General features: G+C 41.8%; 1 protein-coding gene across 1 annotated transcript in view; it reads left to right on the top strand.

The window, feature by feature from the left end:
* TRPM1 (transient receptor potential cation channel subfamily M member 1) overlaps nucleotides 1–20,225 on the top strand; it is a 109,075-nt gene that overhangs the window by 58,156 nt on the left and 30,694 nt on the right. The window contains exons 12-17 of the mRNA XM_036842630.1: nucleotides 769–903; nucleotides 1,653–1,703; nucleotides 4,093–4,233; nucleotides 5,151–5,180; nucleotides 9,534–9,826; nucleotides 12,247–12,475. Coding sequence (XP_036698525.1) covers nucleotides 769–903; nucleotides 1,653–1,703; nucleotides 4,093–4,233; nucleotides 5,151–5,180; nucleotides 9,534–9,826; nucleotides 12,247–12,475 — 879 coding nt within the window. The remainder of the gene's footprint in view (nucleotides 1–768; nucleotides 904–1,652; nucleotides 1,704–4,092; nucleotides 4,234–5,150; nucleotides 5,181–9,533; nucleotides 9,827–12,246; nucleotides 12,476–20,225) is intronic.

Here is a 20,225-nt window from a genome sequence, read left to right as displayed (position 1 = left end):
ACAAATCAATCGTGAAGAAATGCAGCTCGGGGACAAAAGATGGAGCCTGTGATGGGGAAGCAGGGGTAACTGCAGTCGGCTGGGCTGGGAGGCTGAGACACGCAGCACCTGTGGTTCTGGCCTGGCTGCTGTCAGGACACGGCAAGACAGGGCGCTGGGCCTCTGCGGTGCCCTGTGACTGGCATCATCGCGGTCACTCACCCTGGTGGCCCGCGGCATGCCCACAGGGGGTAGTTCTCAGTCAAGGAAACAAATTCTCTCCAGCAAAACCTCATGTTACATTGAGCGCTGCAGGTTCCACCATTGTTGAAGGGTAGAAACACAAATGATAACTAATAGTAGGTAAAATGTTACAGTCTACCACCTCAAAAAAACACTGTATATGGAGATCCGGGCTTGGAGACTCAAGCACTGATTGGAGTTTTATTTTGAATTTTCCTTCTCATGTTTACATTACAAGAAAAGCTAATCAACTCTATTTTAATTTTTTTTAAAAGCCTGATAACTAGAGAGCAACACCAGTTTGGCTGTCATTTTGAACATTTTTCACTTTGTATTAAATGTAGCCATCTGTGATGCTTTGCTAGGACACCTAGGGACAAACTGAGAAGGAAGGAGGGGGCAATGGGGCGTGTTTACTCAGGACAAAAAGTAAAGGGAGCCTTGTTCAGGATGCTCTGGGTCTGGGGGCCGGAAGAGGATTTCCGAGAGCTTCCAGGGTCCCTGTCCCTCCTGAGGCACTCACGCCTCTCTCCCGGGCTCGCACAGGTGAACGCGCTGGAGCAGGCCATGTTGGACGCGCTGGTCTTAGACCGAGTGGACTTTGTGAAGCTCCTGATTGAAAATGGAGTCAACATGCAGCATTTTCTCACCATCCCGAGGCTGGAAGAGCTTTATAACACAGTGAGTGGTCCAGAAGGAGGGAGGGCGGAGGGGAGCTAGCCCTGGGGGTGCAAGAATGCGCTCGGAGGAACATCGCCATCAGAACATGGCTTCAGCGGGAGGCCCATCATTTAAGGATGACTGCTCTCACCTGACACGCGGGCTCGGCGGATGGTCCCATCTTCACCCACCTCCACCAGGCTAGCCAGCACCCCCGTCTGTAGCATTAACTCAGGGGTGGTGCACGAGGACAAGTTTATACAAAGAAAGAATCCAGCCCCCGGAGTCATTAGCAGAGTGAAAAGATCCTGGAGTGAGCGGTCATTTGTTCCTGGGGACTCCCACTTTTTATGAGGCTTTGGTGAAAAATGGAAAACTGAGTTTGCACAGCAAGGAGCTCCTGATATTAGAATGAAGGTGTTTGGATAAAATCCTCTTGGCTTGTATTATTACCATGTGAATTTTGAGAGTGTACATTTCCTTCCCCATTCTAAAATTTTAAGTAGCAGAAGTGGTCCTGGGTGGTTGCTTGCTAAAGCTTGATGAACTGTTAAGAAAATATATTACATCCTAAGATGCTCTTTAAAATAATTCAATAAAAGGTATTTAACATATTTGTGAACATGTGGGATATTTCTTACCCATGACAAGTCCTAGTCCTGTCTTGTAAAAGACATAGGACTTCATTAATTCTATAAAGTAGAGCTGGATTTTACTCCAAAAGTTGAAGAGAAAAACATATTTAATATGGCTGAATGTTTCTCTTTCAGAGACTGGGTCCACCAAACACACTTCATTTGCTGGTGAGGGATGTAAAAAAGGTCAGTCTGCTCTTTCATAGTCCTTTACCTGTTGACGTCTTTTAATGAGACATTTTTTAAAGCAATTTTTTAAATTTCCAAATGTGTCGTCATCTTATTGGAGGCATAAGAAGTCATGAATTCCTCTCTCCATGAAAAGAGTTTATTTTTAAAAATGTCATCTTCTTTAAATGAAATGTTCATCCCACACACAATGGGCTCGCGCTGAATGACTGTTTGACGGTGGGTTGGCCCCATCACCAAGGCAGGAGCACCAGCCAAGGGGTGGGCTCCTCACTGCTGCCCAGAGCCCCCATGCTCTGCGTGTTTCAGATCTGCCCCTCACCCCTTCACTGTGCCTCTTTCCAGAAGTCCTAGCAGGATGGGCCTCATGTCATTCTGCGTGTCCTGTGCAGCAGCTCTTGGCTCTTTCTGTTTCCTCCTTAGTAAGTGATAGATGCTTTCCCCCATCCCCAGTGCTACTAATGCCTTACAGTCTGCCTTCGTGTAGGATCCCGTCCACTCCCTGTTCTGTCCTGGTGTTTCTTGGGTCCTATCACCACAGGCTGGAGGGTCAGACCAGGTTAACGCAGAGCAATTCATTCGGCCAGAATGCAGTCCCTGGCATGCAGAGTGCAGGATGTGTACTCATGTTCTGAGCGGGAGGAAGTAACGCAAAGGAGAGAAGAGGGCCTTCAGCCAGAGTCCCAGATAGGCTGGTCAGACGTCATACAAATATCTAATTCTGCTAATGTGAGAATTTGGCTTTTACTACGCACACTCATTGGATTAGAGCAGAATCGGTGGATCTGGGAACCAAGAGAGACCAGTGAGTGCCCTTGTTTCCCACTTTCACAGATTTCTTAGATTCAGAAGTGCTAACATTCAAAAGCCACAGCTACTCAAGTGTAGACCCAACCACATCTCACCTAAGTGGCTTCGATCATCCTCCTCCCACCCTCCCCAGACACAGGACGCCCCCACTTAAAAGCCTTCATGTCTCATGAAATTCAAGCTCCTGCTAAGAAACTTGCACCCACTGGGCCTATCACATACCCACCACACGTGTTCTGTCCCAGGGCCATGCCCATCTCACATCTGCAGTGCTCTCCCACCTCGGCCCCTACAGCCCCTGCTCTGCCCACTCCTACCTCCACAGGAAGTCCTTTCTCACCCTCCCACCTGCCCACCCTAGCAGAGTGGGGGCATGAACACACTGCTGCATCGGGACTGAGGGTGGCTTGGCCCTTTTCCCCCAAAACAGCAAGCTCCCAAAGGCAGGGCTGTACCTCCTTATCCCCTCATATGGAATCCCCGACTTGGTCAAGGATCACGGTAGGGGCTGAACAAACTTTCAATGGCTGAGTGAAGGATTCAGTCCTCACGTACAGGGCAGACATTTGGAAGGTGTAGCCTCCATGGGACGGACCCCAGGTTTCTACCATCATTTCAGCCATAGGAAATTAACCAAGCAGGAAACAGCACATAGCAAAACATCCTTATAATGGACCGGTCACCTCTGCCTCCTGGATAAGCCAACTGCCCTCTGGCGTGAATGACCGACTTACAGATGCACAGATGCCCCCCTGCCCTCCTCCCCTCCACCCACACGCTACCTTTATCTCAACACAGCCTCTTCCGTTCTGCTGCAGGACTCTGCCCCTTCACCGACTCCTGGCACATCAGATAGTTTGCAGTGTTTGTATTCTTACTGAAATCTGAGGGGTCTCCCAGAAAGTCACAGGGCACCATGTGGAGCTTTCCCTAGAAAGTTCCCGGCCCCAGGGGTATTCTGTCCGCCCGCTGTCTTCCACAGAGTCCTCCTGTCTGCCACGCTGCTCACTCCCTCCTTCTGCAGAAAATCTGGACGCCAGCCCCCCGAAGCTGGCTTCTCCCCTGCAAGCAGCTGGCAAAGCACCTTCTCAACAAAATGAATCTGCTCTTTTCACCAGCTACACCATCTTTCCTTTATGTATTTTTTCCTTAATCAATACTTTTTTAATCGAAGCATAGTTGATTTACAATGTTGTGTTAATTTCTGCTGTACAGCAAAGTGATTCAATTATACATATATACATTCTTTATATATATATTCTTTTCTTTCCCTTATGTTTAAATGCACATTACAGGCCATTCTGTCCGAGCCCACGGACAAGCCCAGGCCTCTCCCCTCCAGCCTCATGGGCTTCTAATTCTTCTCACTGGGAAGTCTAACCCATTTTCTGGAACATGGTTTACCCCCTTATCTCCCGCAATCCTATAGTAAAAGACTGAAGATTGTTTAATGCCCCGTTGGTACCACTAACTCTCACGTCGTAGGCAGGAATGACCGTGATGCCGAGGTGTGTGCCGAAGCCCACGCTGCGGGTTCCTTCTCGCAGGGCCTGAGACACAGCTTCTTTTCTTACAGGGCAACCTTCCGCCTGATTACCACATCAGCCTCATAGACATTGGGCTCGTGCTGGAGTACCTCATGGGGGGCGCCTACCGCTGCAACTACACAAGGAAGGGCTTCCGGACCCTTTACAACAACCTGTTTGGACCCAAGAGGGTAGAACTCAGCGAACACGTGGGGTTCTGTGGTTCCCGGAATCACATGTGGTTCCTTGCTAGCCTTTCCAATAACTCAGCCGCTTCAAAGCCGAGCTCATCACCCCATCCGCCAGCACACCTGCCCGTCCTCCCACAGTGGCTCTCGGTGGGAGGTCTCAGCATGCCTCCAGACGCCCAGGCTTCACCACGCACCTTCCTTCCAGACGCCCAGGCTTCACCACGCACCTTCCTCCCTCAGCTCGTTGGGCCGCACAGCCCAGCACTTGCCCCGGCCCCATCCTTTGTCCGCAATAGCCTTCCTCCCAGGCTCCCTTGTCTCTGCCCTCTCCCATCCATCCTACCACTGGACGTGCCCCAGTTCTCCAAAACGAGGGACCCAACAGTGCCCTCCCTGCTCAAAAATTCCTGAGGATCCCCAGCGCCTGACGAATCACTGTCAAGCTCATGATCATAGCGTCTGAGGCTCTCCCCAGCCGTCCCCACCCTGCTGTGGGCGACCATGTACCACTGCCAGAATCAAACCCTACTACTGTGTCTGTGGCATCTTCCCCCATCAAAACCCCACGTGTGTCGCAAGCCCAACTCACGTGTGAGATCTTCCATGAAGCCCTTGCCTCACCCGCACTCAGAGCCCCATAGCTGTGTGTCTGCTCTGTGGGTGAACTTCTCTGGTTCTACCTGGGCTGCGGGTCCCATGTCTGCACATCTCTCTCCTCACCTGACCTGGGCTGACAGAAGCAGAGGTTCCATATTAAAGCATTTCCTTTCCTTGGGTTTGTCCTTAATTGTTAACGATACCAAGTACTTTTTAATCTATTATTATTGCTACTAATGATATTACTAATGTACAACCCCCAGTATCATAACATCAGTTATCTGATTCCATTCATTTTTTTCTCCCCTTTCATTATGCAGCCTAAAGCTCTCAAACTTCTGGGAATGGAAGTAAGTAGGACTTGTTTCCAATGGTTTTATGATATTGTGGTCTAGTATATGGAGTCCTTTTCGTTTTGTATTTAACATAAAATTGCACAAGTTTGTTTTCCATGAATAAATCCACTACACCACACACCAAAATTTACTTGGATGATTTAGTCAAATTATATAAAAAAAGATCACAGACATGTTTTAAAAGGTAAAAGCCACCCAATTCATTTTTATCAAAATCAAGAACAAGTCAAGCACATCCATTATTGTTGGCATCATCAACCCCACTGGTTTTTAAAAGTGTTCTGGAAATTTTACCACGTGAAAAAATAAATAAAGGAAGGATACTTTAAAAAGCGGGAAAATTATTATCGGCAAAAAAATTTGGTTTCTAGAAAACCCAGAAACATTGACAAAGTTTCCTCATAATAGGACAAAAGTATCCAGAAATCACCTTAACAAGGAAACTTAAGAACAAATCACTAGGACTTTGCTGGTGGTGCAGTGGTTAAGAATCCTCCTGCCAATTCAGGGGACATGGGTTTGAGCCCTGGTGCAGGAAGATCCCACATGCCATGGAGCAACTAAGCCACAACTACTGAGCCTGTGCTCTAGAGCCCACAAGCCACAACTACTGAAGCCCGCGTGCCTAGAGCCCGTGCTCCGCAACAAGAGAAGCCACTGCAATGAGAAGCCTGCGCACTGCAATGAAGACCCAACGCAGCCCAAAAAATTAATTAATTAATTTTTAAAAAAGCACTAGACATGAAAATATATAAATGAGTGAAAGAAATATTATAACACAGAATAATAAGGCTGTCTATTGTAAAGACTCTTCTCAAATTCATGAGTCAAATAGCATCCCAATTTCTGTATGGATTCAGGGTAGAAGGTTTTGATTCTGTGTTCACAGTTGACACTGACCTTCAGCATAACTAGAAGAGTTATGATATGCAGCTTTCCATAAGTCCATGCTCTCTTAGGTTGGTTGCATCATGTTGGCTTTATCTGTTGGGTGAAAGTTTGGTGGAACTCTCCTGTAAAATAGCCTGGTCCCAGTCCTGTGTTTTAGGGGCATATTTTTCACTGCCTTTATAATAATTTTCATAACATGAGTTCATTGAGCTTTTCTATTTTCTAGAGTCAGCTTTGGTCAATTATATTTTCCTAGCAAACAATTTACTTCTAGACTTTCAAGTACTTTGGTATAAAACTTTACATAGTATTCTAATTTTTTCAGTATCTTTAGTTGTGTGCCATTTCTTGTTCCAATTTTTTTATATTTATATCTTCTCCCTTTTTTTCTTAACCATACTTGCCTTCAGATTTGATTGGTATTTTTGCTTTATTAAGCAACTTTCTTTTTTCTGTTTTCTATTTTATTAATATCTTTGATTTGTATTCATTCCTTCCATATACTTTATATGGAGTTACTGTATTATTTTTATAGACTCAATTTGAAAGTGAAGTTTGCCCATTTTCTTTTTTTTTAATTTTTATTTTAATTAGTTAGCTCAGAGGAATCAATCTATACTGACAGATTGTCAAGGCACTGGGATAGATGGGGGAAGATTATTTGGGAGTGTATGAGGAAGAGGCCCTTCCCAAGGGACTCCAAATTATACCATATTTATAGTGTTCACGTCATTTTTTTTGTTTTTTTGGCCATGCCATGCGGAATGTGGGATCTTAGTTTCCCAACCAGGGATGGAACCTGTGCCCCCTGAAGTGGGAGCGTGGAGTCTTAACCACTGGACTGCCAGAGAAGTCCCTGCCTATTTTCAATCTTTCCTGTATTCCAATAAATGCATAAAGAGTATAAATTTCTTCTCTGAGCATTGTTTTCAGGGTATCCCACAGGTTTGGGTAAGTAGAACTTTCATTGTAATTCATTTCTAAACAGTTTATACTTTCCTCATTAATCCACAAGTTATTTATAAGTGTATTTAAAATTTTCCAGATACAGAATTTTGTTATTGCTGTTATCCTACTCTTGTTGATTTTTAATTTTATTCTTTGAGTGTATACTACATGATTTCTGATATCTGGAATTTGTTGATATAGAAAATCTCAAAAGAATTAGGGAATAATGCCAGGTGGAATTTTGTTAATGATTCATGTGTGTTAGAAAAAAATGTGTATTCCTGGTTTTTTGGGTACAATACATACACGTCTTTGTCAGATCAAACTTGGTAATGTTATTATTCAATTTGCTTCTATCTGTACTAATTTTTTCAAGTTGATTTCTAAGTGAGGTGTGTTTAGAGGCTCTTACTGTGATTGTGGATGGGTCAATTTCTTTTTAACTTCCAGTTCATATCTTTTGTTATTTTATTGGGTTGTTTCTTTTTCTTGTTGCTTTGTGGCAGTTCTTGCATTTTAGGGAAATTAATCCTTTGTTGGTTATATTCTTTCTCTAACAATCTTAAAATTATTTTAAGAGAATTTGCATACAACTAGTATTTTAATAATACAATGTATTATTGAAAGATAGGCTTAAAAGGGTTTCTGTTTTACAGCATTTCATTAGTCCTTAGTGGATTTTTATTTGACTGGATATATTCTTGAAAATAAAGCTATGTTTATTTTTTAATTTCCATAATGTCAATTTTTAACCTTCCTAAATGACCGAAACTGTAGTTTTACTGGGACAAATTAGAAAATTTGAACAAAAACACTTTTTAAATTAATTAATTAATATATTTATTTTTGGCTGTGTTGGGTGTTTGTTGCTGGGCGCAGGCTTTCTCTAGTTGAGGCGAGCGGGGCCTACTCTTCGTTGCGGTGTGCAGGCTTCTCATTGCGGTGGCTTCTCTTGTTGTGGAGCACGGGCTCTAGGTGCACAGGCTTCAGTAGTTGTGGCATGCGGGCTCAGTAGTTGTGGCACACGGGCTTAGTTGCTCCGCGGCATGTGGGATCTTCCTGGCCCAGGGCTCGAACCCATGTCCCCTGCATTGGCAGGCAGATTCTTAACCACTGTGCCACCAGGGAAGTCCCTGAACAAACACATTTAAATCCAAGGCAAGATACAATAGTTTCAGTAAAAATGTCAGACAACTCATTATAAGGTTACAAAACTTGGGTTAGTCATGAACAACATGTGATAGGAATTGGAGAGCCAGTCTCCCCCCCTCACCCCCACCCTGCCCAGCCACTCCAGCTGTGTGTATGTGGGCAAATTATTCAGACTTTGGGTCACAACTTCCTCATCTGATGGAATGGAACACATTCACAACCTCTCAGAGTCAGTATAAGAATAAAAGTAAAAAAAAAAAAAAAGGAATAAAAGTAGATCATTGACGAGAAAGCTGTTTGCAAAAGAGCAAATATCCATTTCTGTTATTCTACTGGGTACTGAAGTCCTAGCCTGGAATAGTCTGAGCCCCATATATTTCCATGCCACTCCCGTGTTTCAACCCCAATTCTCCCAGTCGCGACAGACATTCCTTTAGGGTCCTTCTCCGTTTTCAGAATCATCCCTCATAATCCCTTTAGGAAATGGGAAATGTTGACCCTCCGTTTATAGCACATCCATGAAAAGACAAAGCTCATTCAAAATGGAGCACTTGTGGGACCTCCCTGGTGGCGCAGTGGTTAAGAATCCGCCTGCCAATGCAGGGGACACGGGTTCGAGCCCTGGGCCAGGGAGATCCCACATACCGTGGAGCAAGTAAGCCCAGGCACCACAACTACTGAAGCCTGCGGGCCTAGAGCCCATGCTCCGCAGCAAGAGAAGCCACCACAATGAGAAGCCTGCTCACCGCAACAAAGAGTAGCCCCCGCTCACTGCAACTAGAGAAAGCGTGCAGCAACGAAGACCCAACACAGCCAAAAATAAATAAATTAATTAATTAATAATAATTTTTAAAAATGGAACCCTTACTTCCTTAAACCATTAGTAGGGAAACAAGACATTTTTCTCCATCCCCTTTTACATTTTTCCTATTAATCTCCGGTTCAGCCGTATCTGGCAAACGAGTGTTGGTACTTGAAGACTTCCCTGAGGAAATAAGCTACAGGCTTTATCTCTCCCATGGGGTGATTTGGATTGAAGTGTTTTCTTTGTTCTAGTTTTGCAGCATCTCTTCAATTTTTAGAGGCTTCTGGAGGAAAAAAAAATCCTGCCAACCCAGGGGTATAAACTCTTCAAACAGTAGTATGCCTTTTCAGCTCATTTGGTTTTCGATGGTTTACTTATAATAAACATGTGCATCTTTTCAAAAGAATTAGTACACTGGTTGGAAACCGCAGATGTACTTAGAATTCTCTTTATTCCCTTGGAGGGAGAGGTTTCCCTTTTTCCAGTTGTCCTGAAACCCTTTGTTGCACGCTTATGGCAGAACCGTGGCAAAGGTGCTTCTCTCCCCTCAGGATGATGAGCCTCCAGCCAAAGGGAAGAAAAAGAAGAAGAAGAAAAAGGAGGAGGAGTTGGACATCGATGTGGACGACCCCGCCGTGAGTCGATTCCAGTACCCTTTCCACGAGCTGATGGTGTGGGCCGTGCTGATGAAGCGCCAAAAAATGGCAGTCTTCCTCTGGCAGCGGGGCGAGGAGAGCATGGCGAAGGCCCTGGTGGCCTGCAAGCTCTACAAGTCGATGGCCCACGAGTCCTCCGAGAGCGAGCTGGTGGACGACATCTCCCAGGACCTGGACAACAACTCAAAGTGAGTGTCCAGAGGGAATTTAAGGACCAGGAGACACGCTGGTCCTGAGCGCCCTCCCTTTGCTGGGAAGGGTGGCAAATGCATCTCTCACTTAAGTACAGTTACCTTTAATGCTTGTTCATCAAGTGCTTTGTCCATTGTGTCAGTATTTTTCCTTCTGTCTCTCTGAGGCGTTTCTGGACTCTCATTGTTTTTGTTGACTGCCTTCTGGTGCAAACTAGGGAAACCCAATTTTAATCAATATATGTTTCTTGTTGAAATATAGTTGATTTACAATGTTGTGGTAATGTCTGCTGTACAGCAAAGTGACTCAGTTATACATATATATATGTATATATATATATATACACACATATTCTTTTTTTATATTCTTTTCCATTATGGTTTATCACAGGATATTGAATATAGTTCCTTGTGCTATGCAGTAGGACACCTTGCTGTTTATCCATTCTATATATGAAAGCTTACCCCAACCTCCCTCCCCCTTGGCAACCACGGGTCTGTTCTCTATGTCCATGATTCTGTTTCTGGGAAACACAATTTTAGTGCAAAGACAATGAGACCAATTTTCATAAGGAAACAACCTTAGTGAACCTGTGCCCTTGGACTTGACCTTCACAAGTACCTCTGGATTTCCCCCCCTTAGGACAGCTACAGGGGGCTGGAGTTGGGTATTTCCCTCCCTCTAGTTCAGTAAGGCTCTGATAAAACACCAATAGGTTAAGCTCTGGTTAGCCAGTTTCCCCCGAGGGCAGGCCTTGTTAAGAAGAACAGAGTGCTATGGGCATAGCTCAGAATGGACCCTTTCCCCTCTCCCAGATGGCAGCATGAGAGGATTCTTCCCCCATCTTCTCTGTGAGAACTTGGTGGGGCTCCTGGAGGTAAAACTCACAAAAATGTGGACACTTCTCTAAGCCTGGGCCACCCGGAGCTATTAACTTGCAGACTTGTTCTCACGGGGCCTCCAGAAATTCATCAATTACAGTTCAGGTTTTCCAACCTGGCGCTGGTTCCCTGGGTTTGTGCTCCATTAAGTTGTGATTCTCAGTATCTGCCTTCTGTCTTTCCAGTTTGGTGGACAGCAATTTGCCCTGTGACCTCAATTCTTTGATGAATCTAGCAAAGTCGTGGATTTTGAGTTTGTTGAGCTTTTTCACTTTTTATTAGGTCAGAGTGGCAACTTCCAAGTCCCTTACGTGTGGAACCAGAAACCGGAAGTCCTCGTGCAACTTTACAGACATGTGAACTTGAATTGTACGCAGGCCCCTCTGCCAGCATGTAATATCTTTGTTTTGTGAAGCACCCTGCTTATCTTTTGGACTGGATTTCTAAAATCACTAGCTGACTTCTAAACATCAGGTGTTCAAGCCTCTTACAAACAGGGAGGCGTTCCCCTGCCTCCATCTGTTGGCAAGCCCTGTCCCTCTGCTTCCTAGAGGACCCTCGTGGTGACCCCCTGCAGCCTGTGGGGCCTGAGGCCAGAAGGTACTGCAGAGTCTGCGTCTCCATCCCCCACAAGTAATGCCTCCCTTTTTCATCCTTCCACTCAGAACTGGCATCAAATCTTCTATAAAATGGAGAAACAAAAGCAAAGAAAGGTGATCCCTATAGGACTGTACCTTAACCACATCAATGCCACGCAAAAAGTTGAAGGAACAAGAAATGTTCATGACTATCATTAAATCCTCGCATCAGGGTCATGTGGAAAGGGAATACATCTTATGTTCACAAATCATCTGTGTCCCCTTCTCCATCCGCCACTTGGTTCCCATCACTCCCCCTCCCCCACCTCCAGCAATTGGTCCTCCCTGCTCTGGGTCCCCATGGCAACTAGACCTTGTCTCCTTCACAGTACTGAGAGCGCTCTTCTAATCCATGTGTCACTGAAGTATTACACTCATACGGGAGAAGGCACGTGTGCAAAACATGCAGCTTGATGACTGTTCAAAAACACAACACACAACTTTGACCAGCACCCTCAAGAAACAGGACGCTACCTGTGCCACCAGCCCTCCTGGAGGCCCTTTCAATGTCCGCCTTTCCCCTGCACCAAGGATGGCCACTGTTCTGACTTCCAGTCCCACAGGCACTGTTTTCAAACTCTCATTTGCCATCTTTTCCATCTGCATCCCTGTTCCGTGAACGCCTGAGGGAAGGGACTTTGTCTTTGCTCTGTCCCTGGGGCCTAAGGGGCAGACTTGGGGTCCACCTAAAGCTCCATCTACAGCAAGAGCAGTCAGCCCCTGACATGGCTAAGCACGGCCCCTGGTCCCTGGCTGTCCCCTCTGGGGACATCCCCTGGAGCTCCCAGAGGACAGGGAGTCAAGGACTCTGTGTCCTGTGGCTCCATGACATCCCCGTGGACACAGCTCTCTAATGAAGAGCATGTGGCCACCCCGCTCCCATCTCTGTCCCTGCAGAGACTTTGGTCAGCTTGCTGTGGAGCTCTTGGACCAGTCCTACAAGCATGACGAGCAGATCGCCATGAAACTGCTGACCTACGAGCTGAAAAACTGGAGCAACTCGACCTGCCTCAAACTGGCTGTCGCAGCCAAACATCGGGACTTCATCGCCCACACCTGCAGCCAGATGCTGCTGACTGACATGTGGATGGGAAGGCTGCGGATGAGGAAAAACCCTGGCCTGAAGGTATGTGTGATGTGGTTGGTAAGCACGGTGTAGTGACAAGTGACACCCGTGAGCTCTGACTCCCTGCCTGGCCGAGCTAAGCACTTGCTGTGGTTTATTTCATCCATGACTCTGAACAACCCCAGGAAGGAGACGCCATGGCAATCCTTGTCTTACAGGAGAACCTGAAGCTGCAAAGTTAAGGGATAGGATCTGAGCTGCAAGGCATGGGACTGGCTCCTGAATCCAGGTGGTCTAACGCCAGAGCCTGACCTGCAGCATGACTGGCTTACAGGCTTGGAGTCCACCCTAATCACTCATGCATCCCTGGACCAGCCACCTGCCACTAAAGCAGACACCTGAGCTCTATTTCTATAGATGCCCTTATAACTCTGAAATTGCCTGATATCGTTTTGTTTTACTTTTTAAAAACTTTTTACTGAAATATAGTTGATTTACAAGGTTGTGTTAGTTTCAGGTGTACAGCAAAGTGATTCAGTTATACATATATGTGTATATATATATATATATATATATATTCTTTTTTTTACATTCTCTTCCATTATAGGTTATCACAAGATATTGAGTAGACTTCCCTGTGCTATACAGGAGGTCCTTGTTGGTTATCTATTTTATATATAGTAGTTTGTGCCTGTTAATCCCAAACTATTAATTTATCCCTCCCCCTCTTCCCCTTTGGTAGCCACAAGTTTGTTTTCTATGTCTGTGAGTCTATTTCTGTTTTGTAAATAAGTTCATTTGTATCCTTTTTTTAGATTCCACATATAAGCGATATCATATGATATTTGTCTCTCTCTGTCTGACTTACTTCACTTAGTATGATAATCTCTAGGTCCATCCATGTTGCTGTAAATGGCATTATTTCATTCTTTTTTTATGGCTGAATAATATTCCATTGTGTATATACACCACATCTTCTTTATCCATTCATCTGTCAATGGACACTTAGGTTGCTGTCTGATATCATTTTAATTGGCAATGCTTTCATTCTGTGGGGTTTATGAGAGAATATGAAGCTATGAAAGTGTTTGAAAAGGATTTAGGGGATAGAAAATTGTACTGAGACCAAATCCCAGCTCTGCTGTTTACTACTGTTAACGACTAGGTTATCTTAAGGAGAGATTCTAATCTTCAGATAACCTACTCTGTGATGGCAATATTATACTGAGCTCATGGGATTGCTATGAGGATAAAGAAAAGACCATATATGTTATCCTGGGCATCAGGGTTCTGACAAACAGAAGGCACTTGGTTTCTTAAAAATATGTTGGAAACAGTTCTCAGAGCTTTCTGAGATGCTTTTCCCAGGTTATAATCCTCAAATTGGGCTTGAATAAAAATTTCCATTTCTTTTTTAAAAAAAAATATAAATGTCATGCCTAATTGCCCAATTATACACAATGCACTAAGCTGATATTATACATAAGTTTGGATATTAGTAAATAGTTTTCAGAATATCAAGAATAATGAGAAGATCCTGAAGATTTTTTTTAAAAAAAGAGCAGGTTTCCTACAAAGGGATGAACATCAGGTTGGCATCAGACTTTCCGTTAATAATACTGAAACCTAGAAGGCACTGAAACAAGGCCTTCATAGTTCTGAGAGGATTTGGAACCTGGATTTTTTTTTTTTTTTTTTTTTTTACCCAGTCCAGCTATCTTAAACATGAGGATAGGATATCTATTTAAGATAGAAAAAGACTCAAGTTATATACTTTCTACTTACTCCTTCAGAAAAAGTACTTCAGCTCGTATTCCACTGAAAGAAGTGTTCAAAATTACAAGAATACAGGTGATGTGGAATGCAAGAAACAAGCCCCAGTTTTTAAAAATCCCCATATGAAAAAGCAGTTGGATGAAATAAGTGCAAAGAGTTAGTGATATGCAAGAAGAAAGTACACAGAAGAATAGAAATGATTCCAACAAATAGATGCAGTGACTAAGATGCTATAAAGTATCAGGGGTATGGGTTAGGGAAACAAAAAGAGTTCATAATCATTAATGAGAAAATAGAAGTAGAATCAAATACCAGGGAAAACAAAAAAACTGCACACAAAAGTTAAGCCTCGGTTATGATTTAAATTAAAATTTGGTACGATTTTTGAGTGACTGGTAGAAGGTAAAAAAGACCACTTGACCTTTGATACCATGATCAGGTTTCTCTAGTGGCACCAGAATTCTACATTAAAATTGCAGTCACAGCACGCCATGTGGCTGTACAATAGACAGTATTTTATATGGTAATAAAAATGTAAATGCTTTTTATTGATCTTCAGTTTTTTAGAATAATCCAATAGACAGAGTATTGAAGACCTAAATATAAATCCTAAATATAATACAAAGGTTATCAAGTATGAAACTATGAAAGTAAAGGTACAGATAAGAAAAGTTGGCTGGTGGGAAGGGGAAGAGAGAGTGGTAAACAGCATAATATCCCCATATTGTAAAGTGGGGAATCAGAACTGTCAAGAGTTGTTGAAACAAGAGGTTAAGATTCCAGTTTATTTTGTAAAGTTACAAAGGTAACTTCATAGGAACTGAAAATACTGATGTGGTTGTTAAAAACGGGAGCAGAGGGGGAAGGAGATAAATTAAGATAAAGTCTCATCCAAAATAATAGGATGTCAATAGATACTTACATTACTAAGCTAGTACTTAAATTAACAAAGAAATAGCAACATAAGATATCGCCTATGTTGCTAAAAATTTGAAAGTATCCATAACAGCTAAAACCAGAAATAGAAGCAAGTGTCTCAAACTAGAAATCAAAAATTTCTCTTGAAGACAAATGATATGAAACTATATATTTAAAAAAAAACACTGGGAACCTGAGTACATCAACCCAGAATAACCAACATCAAGACACACTTTAATAAAGTTATTGGATTTTAATGAAAAAAAAAATTCTTTGAGCTTCTAGGCAAAAAAAAAAAAAAAAAAATCAAGTGACTTCTAAGGGGAAAAAATTCAATTATCATCAGACTTTCAATAGCAACCATTTATGTCAGAAAAAAAATGGTGTGTATCATATAAAAATACTCCCAGAAAGAAAATTGAGGCAAAGATTTTATATCTAGCAAAAGTGATGGTCAAATATAAAGGGTACACATGACATGTTGCCAACAGGCAAGAACTCAGGGAAATATTGTTGCTATGAGCACTTTCTGAAGAATCTGTTAGAGAAAGAATCTCCAACAACCAAAATAACCAGAGAGGCATCAGCAACAGGACAGATAGTCAGCATCAGATACATATTTACTTGTAGTGTTAAAACTAAGTGACAGTTAAGTGGGAGAGAAAATAGTATATAACAGCTATATGTTTTGATAATATAGATATAATAGAACCATTTAAAAATGAGAGGAGGGACATCCCTGGTGGTGCAGTGGATAAGAATCTGCCTGCCAATGCAGTGGACACGGGTTCGATCTCTGGTCTGGGAAGATCCCACATGCCGTGGAGCAACTAAGCCCGTGAGCCACAACTACTGAGCCTGTGCTCTAGAGCCCTCCAGCCACAACTACTGAGCCTGCGCACCTAGAGCCTGTGCTCCGCAACAAGATAAGCCACAGCAAGGAGAAGCCCACACATCTCAATGAAGAGTAGCCCCTGCTCGCTGCAACTAGAGAAAGCCCGCACACAGCAACGAGGACCCAACGCAGCCAAAAATAAATAAAATTACATCTTTTTTAAAAAGTAAAATCAAATAAAAAAATAAAAATGAGAGAAGAATGGGGAGCACCTGTGCAAAAAAAAGTGTAACTTTTCAGTAATCATAATTGATAGTGGTAGTACTAACATCATTATTCTGAAACTGTTAAGTTAAAGCAACTGAGTAACAGTGAGATATTTTAATTCTGTCACACCCCTCTGTCCTTGAGAACTAGGACTTGGTGTGGAAGAAAAGGAAACACAGATGTAATCTGGAAGAGGATAAGCAGAAAAGCCTATAGTACTTAATTGGAAGCATCAATATGAATTCATTCCAGCTCTGGCCAATGAAAAGCCTAGAAACAAAGACCTACCCAAAAGCATGAACATTCCTAGTGCCCAGACTGTGGCCTTGAAATATCATTTCCCATTCACTGAAGCCAGAACTTCTTGGAGAAATGGTTGATTCCAGGTCTGTAGCAGGATATGTACAAGATGAGCCCAGAACAGTTGACACACCAGATGTTAAAGAAGTTATCAAGGACCTCTAGGGTCAGATCAGGGGGACCCAGAAGCAAACATGAAGAGGCTTCCACTGGCCAAATGAACAGGGCAGTTTGACTTTCAATACTATTACTAATAGCAATGAATAGCAAATATCTTTAAATCCATGAGTTCATAACAATATTTTTAAGTAAATATATACACTAATAAAGAACTATCAGAAAGAAAAATTAAGAAAACAGTCATCCCATATACAGTTGTATCAAAAAGAATAAAACACCTAGGAATAAATTTAACCAAGAAGGTGAAAACCTGTATATTGAAAACTATGAGATATTAATGAAAGAAATTGAAGAAGACACAAATAAATGGAAAGATATTCCATGCTCAAGGACTGGAAGAATTAATATTGTTAAAAAGTCCATGCTACCCAAAGCAATATACAGATTTAATGCAATCCCTATTAAAATTCCAATAGCATTTTTCACAGAAATAGAACAAGCAATCCTAAACTTTATGTGGATCCAAAAAGATTCCCAATAGCCAAAGCAGTTCTGAGAAAGAAGAACAAAGCTGGAGGCTTCATGCTCCCTGATTTCAAACCTTATTACAAAGCTATTGTAATTAAAACAATGGAAACAGGCACATAGATCAATGGAACAGAATAGAGAGCCCAGAAATAAACCCATGCATATATTGTCAATAAATTTATGACAAAGAAGCCAAGAATATACAATAGGGAAAGGATAGTCTCTTCAATAAATCGTGTTGGGAAAATTGGACACCCACATGCAATGAAACTGAACCACTATTTTATATCATACCCCAAAATTAACACAAAATGGATTAAAGACTTGAACATAAGACCTAAAACCATAAAACTCCTTGAAGAAAACATAAGCCCTTGACATGGTGATGATTTTTTTTAATCTGACACCAAAAGCAAAGGCAACAAAAGCAAAAATAAACAAGTGGCACTACATCAGACTAAAAAGCTTCTGCACAGCCAACGAAACCATCAACAAAGTGAAAAGGCAACGTACTGAATGAGAGAAAATAGTTGCAATTGTATGTCCGGTAAGGGGCTAATATCCAAGATATATAAAGAACTCATACAATTTAAAAGCAAAAAAACAAACAAATAATCCAATTAAATAATGGGCAGAAGATCTGAATAGACGTTTTCCCAAAGAAGACATACAGATGGCCAACAAGCACATGAAAATATACTCAACATCACTAATCACCAGGGAAGTACAAATCAAAACCACAATGAGATATCACCTCACACCTATCAGAATGGCCATCATCAAAAAGGCAAGAAATAAGAAGTTTTGGCAAGGATGTGGAGAAAAGGAAACCCTGGTGCATTGTTGGTGGGAATGTTGGTGGGTGTGCAGCCACTATGGAAAACAGCATGAAGATTCCTCAAAAAATTAAAAATAGAACTACCATATGACCCAACAATTCCACTACTGGGTATTTATCCAAAGAAAACAACACTAACTTGAAAAGATATCTGCACCCTAGGTTCATTGCAGCATTATTTACAATGGCCAAGACATGGAAACAACCTAAGTGTGCATTGATGGATGAATGGATAAAAAATTGTGGTATATATATATATGTGTACATATATATGTATACAATGATATATATATACACAATGGGATATTATATATACATAATGTATATTATATATATACACACAATGGAATATTATTACATATACACAATGTATATTTTATACATATATATATATAATGGAATATTATTCAGCCATAAAAAAGAATGAAATCTTGCCATTTGCGATGTGGATGGACCTCGAGGGCACTGTGCTAAGTGAAATAAGTCAGACAGAGAAAGACAAATACATTATGATCTCGTTTACATGTGAAAACTAAAAAAACAAAAAAGCAAGTTCATAGACACAGAGAACAGACTGGTTGTTGACAGAAGCAGGGGTGAGGGTGGGGTGGGAGAAATGGGTGAACTGGTTTTTATTTTTTTAGTTTAACTAAATTGAATACTTTATAATAAAAAAAAACCCACAATGAAATAGCACTACACACCCACTAGAAAAGCTAAAATTAAAAGACTGACCATACCAAGTGTTGGCAAGCATGTGGAACAACTATAACTCTTCTACACTGCTGGTGGGAATACGAAATAGTTAAAAAAAAGAAAAATTAGTTATCTTCAGTAGCTGATAGGAAACCAATTCATTATCTTGAAAACAGGTACATAAAGGGGAAAGAATCAAGCATTTATCCTGCATTTTCTATATGAACTGAACCACTGGGTAACCACTGAGTAGATGAGGGAAACATCTCTTTGTAAAATTATTCCAGCCAAGAAATGGAAACCAAATGATAGCATTAGAACACCACCAATTTTCAACCCCAGTGAGTTAATGAATTGATATCAACAGCTGCTAACATCACCAAAAGAGAAACGGTATACTTTTTAATGAAAGAACACGCCATCTACAGTCTTGCCATAGGGCTCAAACCTGGGTCTGTTTTTGTTTCATAGATATGTTCATTTGTGTCGTATTTTAGATTCCACGTGTAAGTGATATCATATTGTATTTGTCTTTCTCTGTCTGACTTACTTTGCTTAGTATGATAATCTCTAGGTCCATCCAGGTTGCCGCAAATGGCAGTATTTCATTCTTTTTTATGGCTGAGTAGTAGTCCATTGTATATATGTACCACGTCTTCTTTATCTAGTCATCTGTCGATGGACATTTAAGTTGTTTTCATGTCTTGGCTATTGTAAATAGTGCTTCTATGAACATTGGGATGCATGCATCTTTTTGAATTATAGTTTTGTCTGGATATATGCCCAGGAGTGGGATTGCTACATCATATGGCAACTCTATTTTTAGTAACCTTCATACTGAACTTATCTACAAAGCAGAAACAGACTCACAGACATAGAGGACAGACTTGTGGTTGCCAAAGGGGAGGAGGGGTGGGGGAGGGAAGGACTGGGAGTTTGGGATTAGCAGATGCAAACTAGTATATATAGGATGGATAGACAACAAGGCCCTACTGTATAGCACAGGGAATTATATTCAATATCCTGTGATAAACCATAATGGAAAAGAATATGAAAAAGAATATATATAACTGAGTCACTTTGCTGTGCAGCAGACATTAAACACAACATTGTAAATCAACTCTACTTCAATAAAATTTACAAAACAACCTGGGTCTGGTCCAGCCTCTGCATCCAGCTGCCAAGTGGCAGGAGATAACAAGGGCAGAGGAGCATCCCCAAATCCACTCTGCGATGAAGTCTACAGGTCCAAATGTTCTAGCTCTTCAACCCATAAACAACCAGGAAACATATATTTTAAAAAGCAATTTTTAAACATGCCAGAATTTTAAAGAGCAAGATGAAACTATAGAGTCTACAGCAGTGCTGTCCAGCAGAAATAAAATGCAAGCCACATATGTCACTTCGAATTTTCTAGTTAAGAAAGTAAAATTTTTAATAGTTACAAAAAGTTTTTTAAGTACATTGTAAAAAGTAAAAAGGAAGCAGTTGAAATTAATTTTAATAATATATTTATTTAAACCAGTATATAC

This window comes from Balaenoptera musculus, chromosome 2, assembly GCF_009873245.2.
Source record: "Balaenoptera musculus isolate JJ_BM4_2016_0621 chromosome 2, mBalMus1.pri.v3, whole genome shotgun sequence".
NCBI lineage: Eukaryota > Metazoa > Chordata > Mammalia > Artiodactyla > Balaenopteridae > Balaenoptera > Balaenoptera musculus.
The sequence above is the reverse complement of the archived record's forward strand: the minus strand, read 5'-3'. Positions and strand labels throughout refer to the sequence as shown.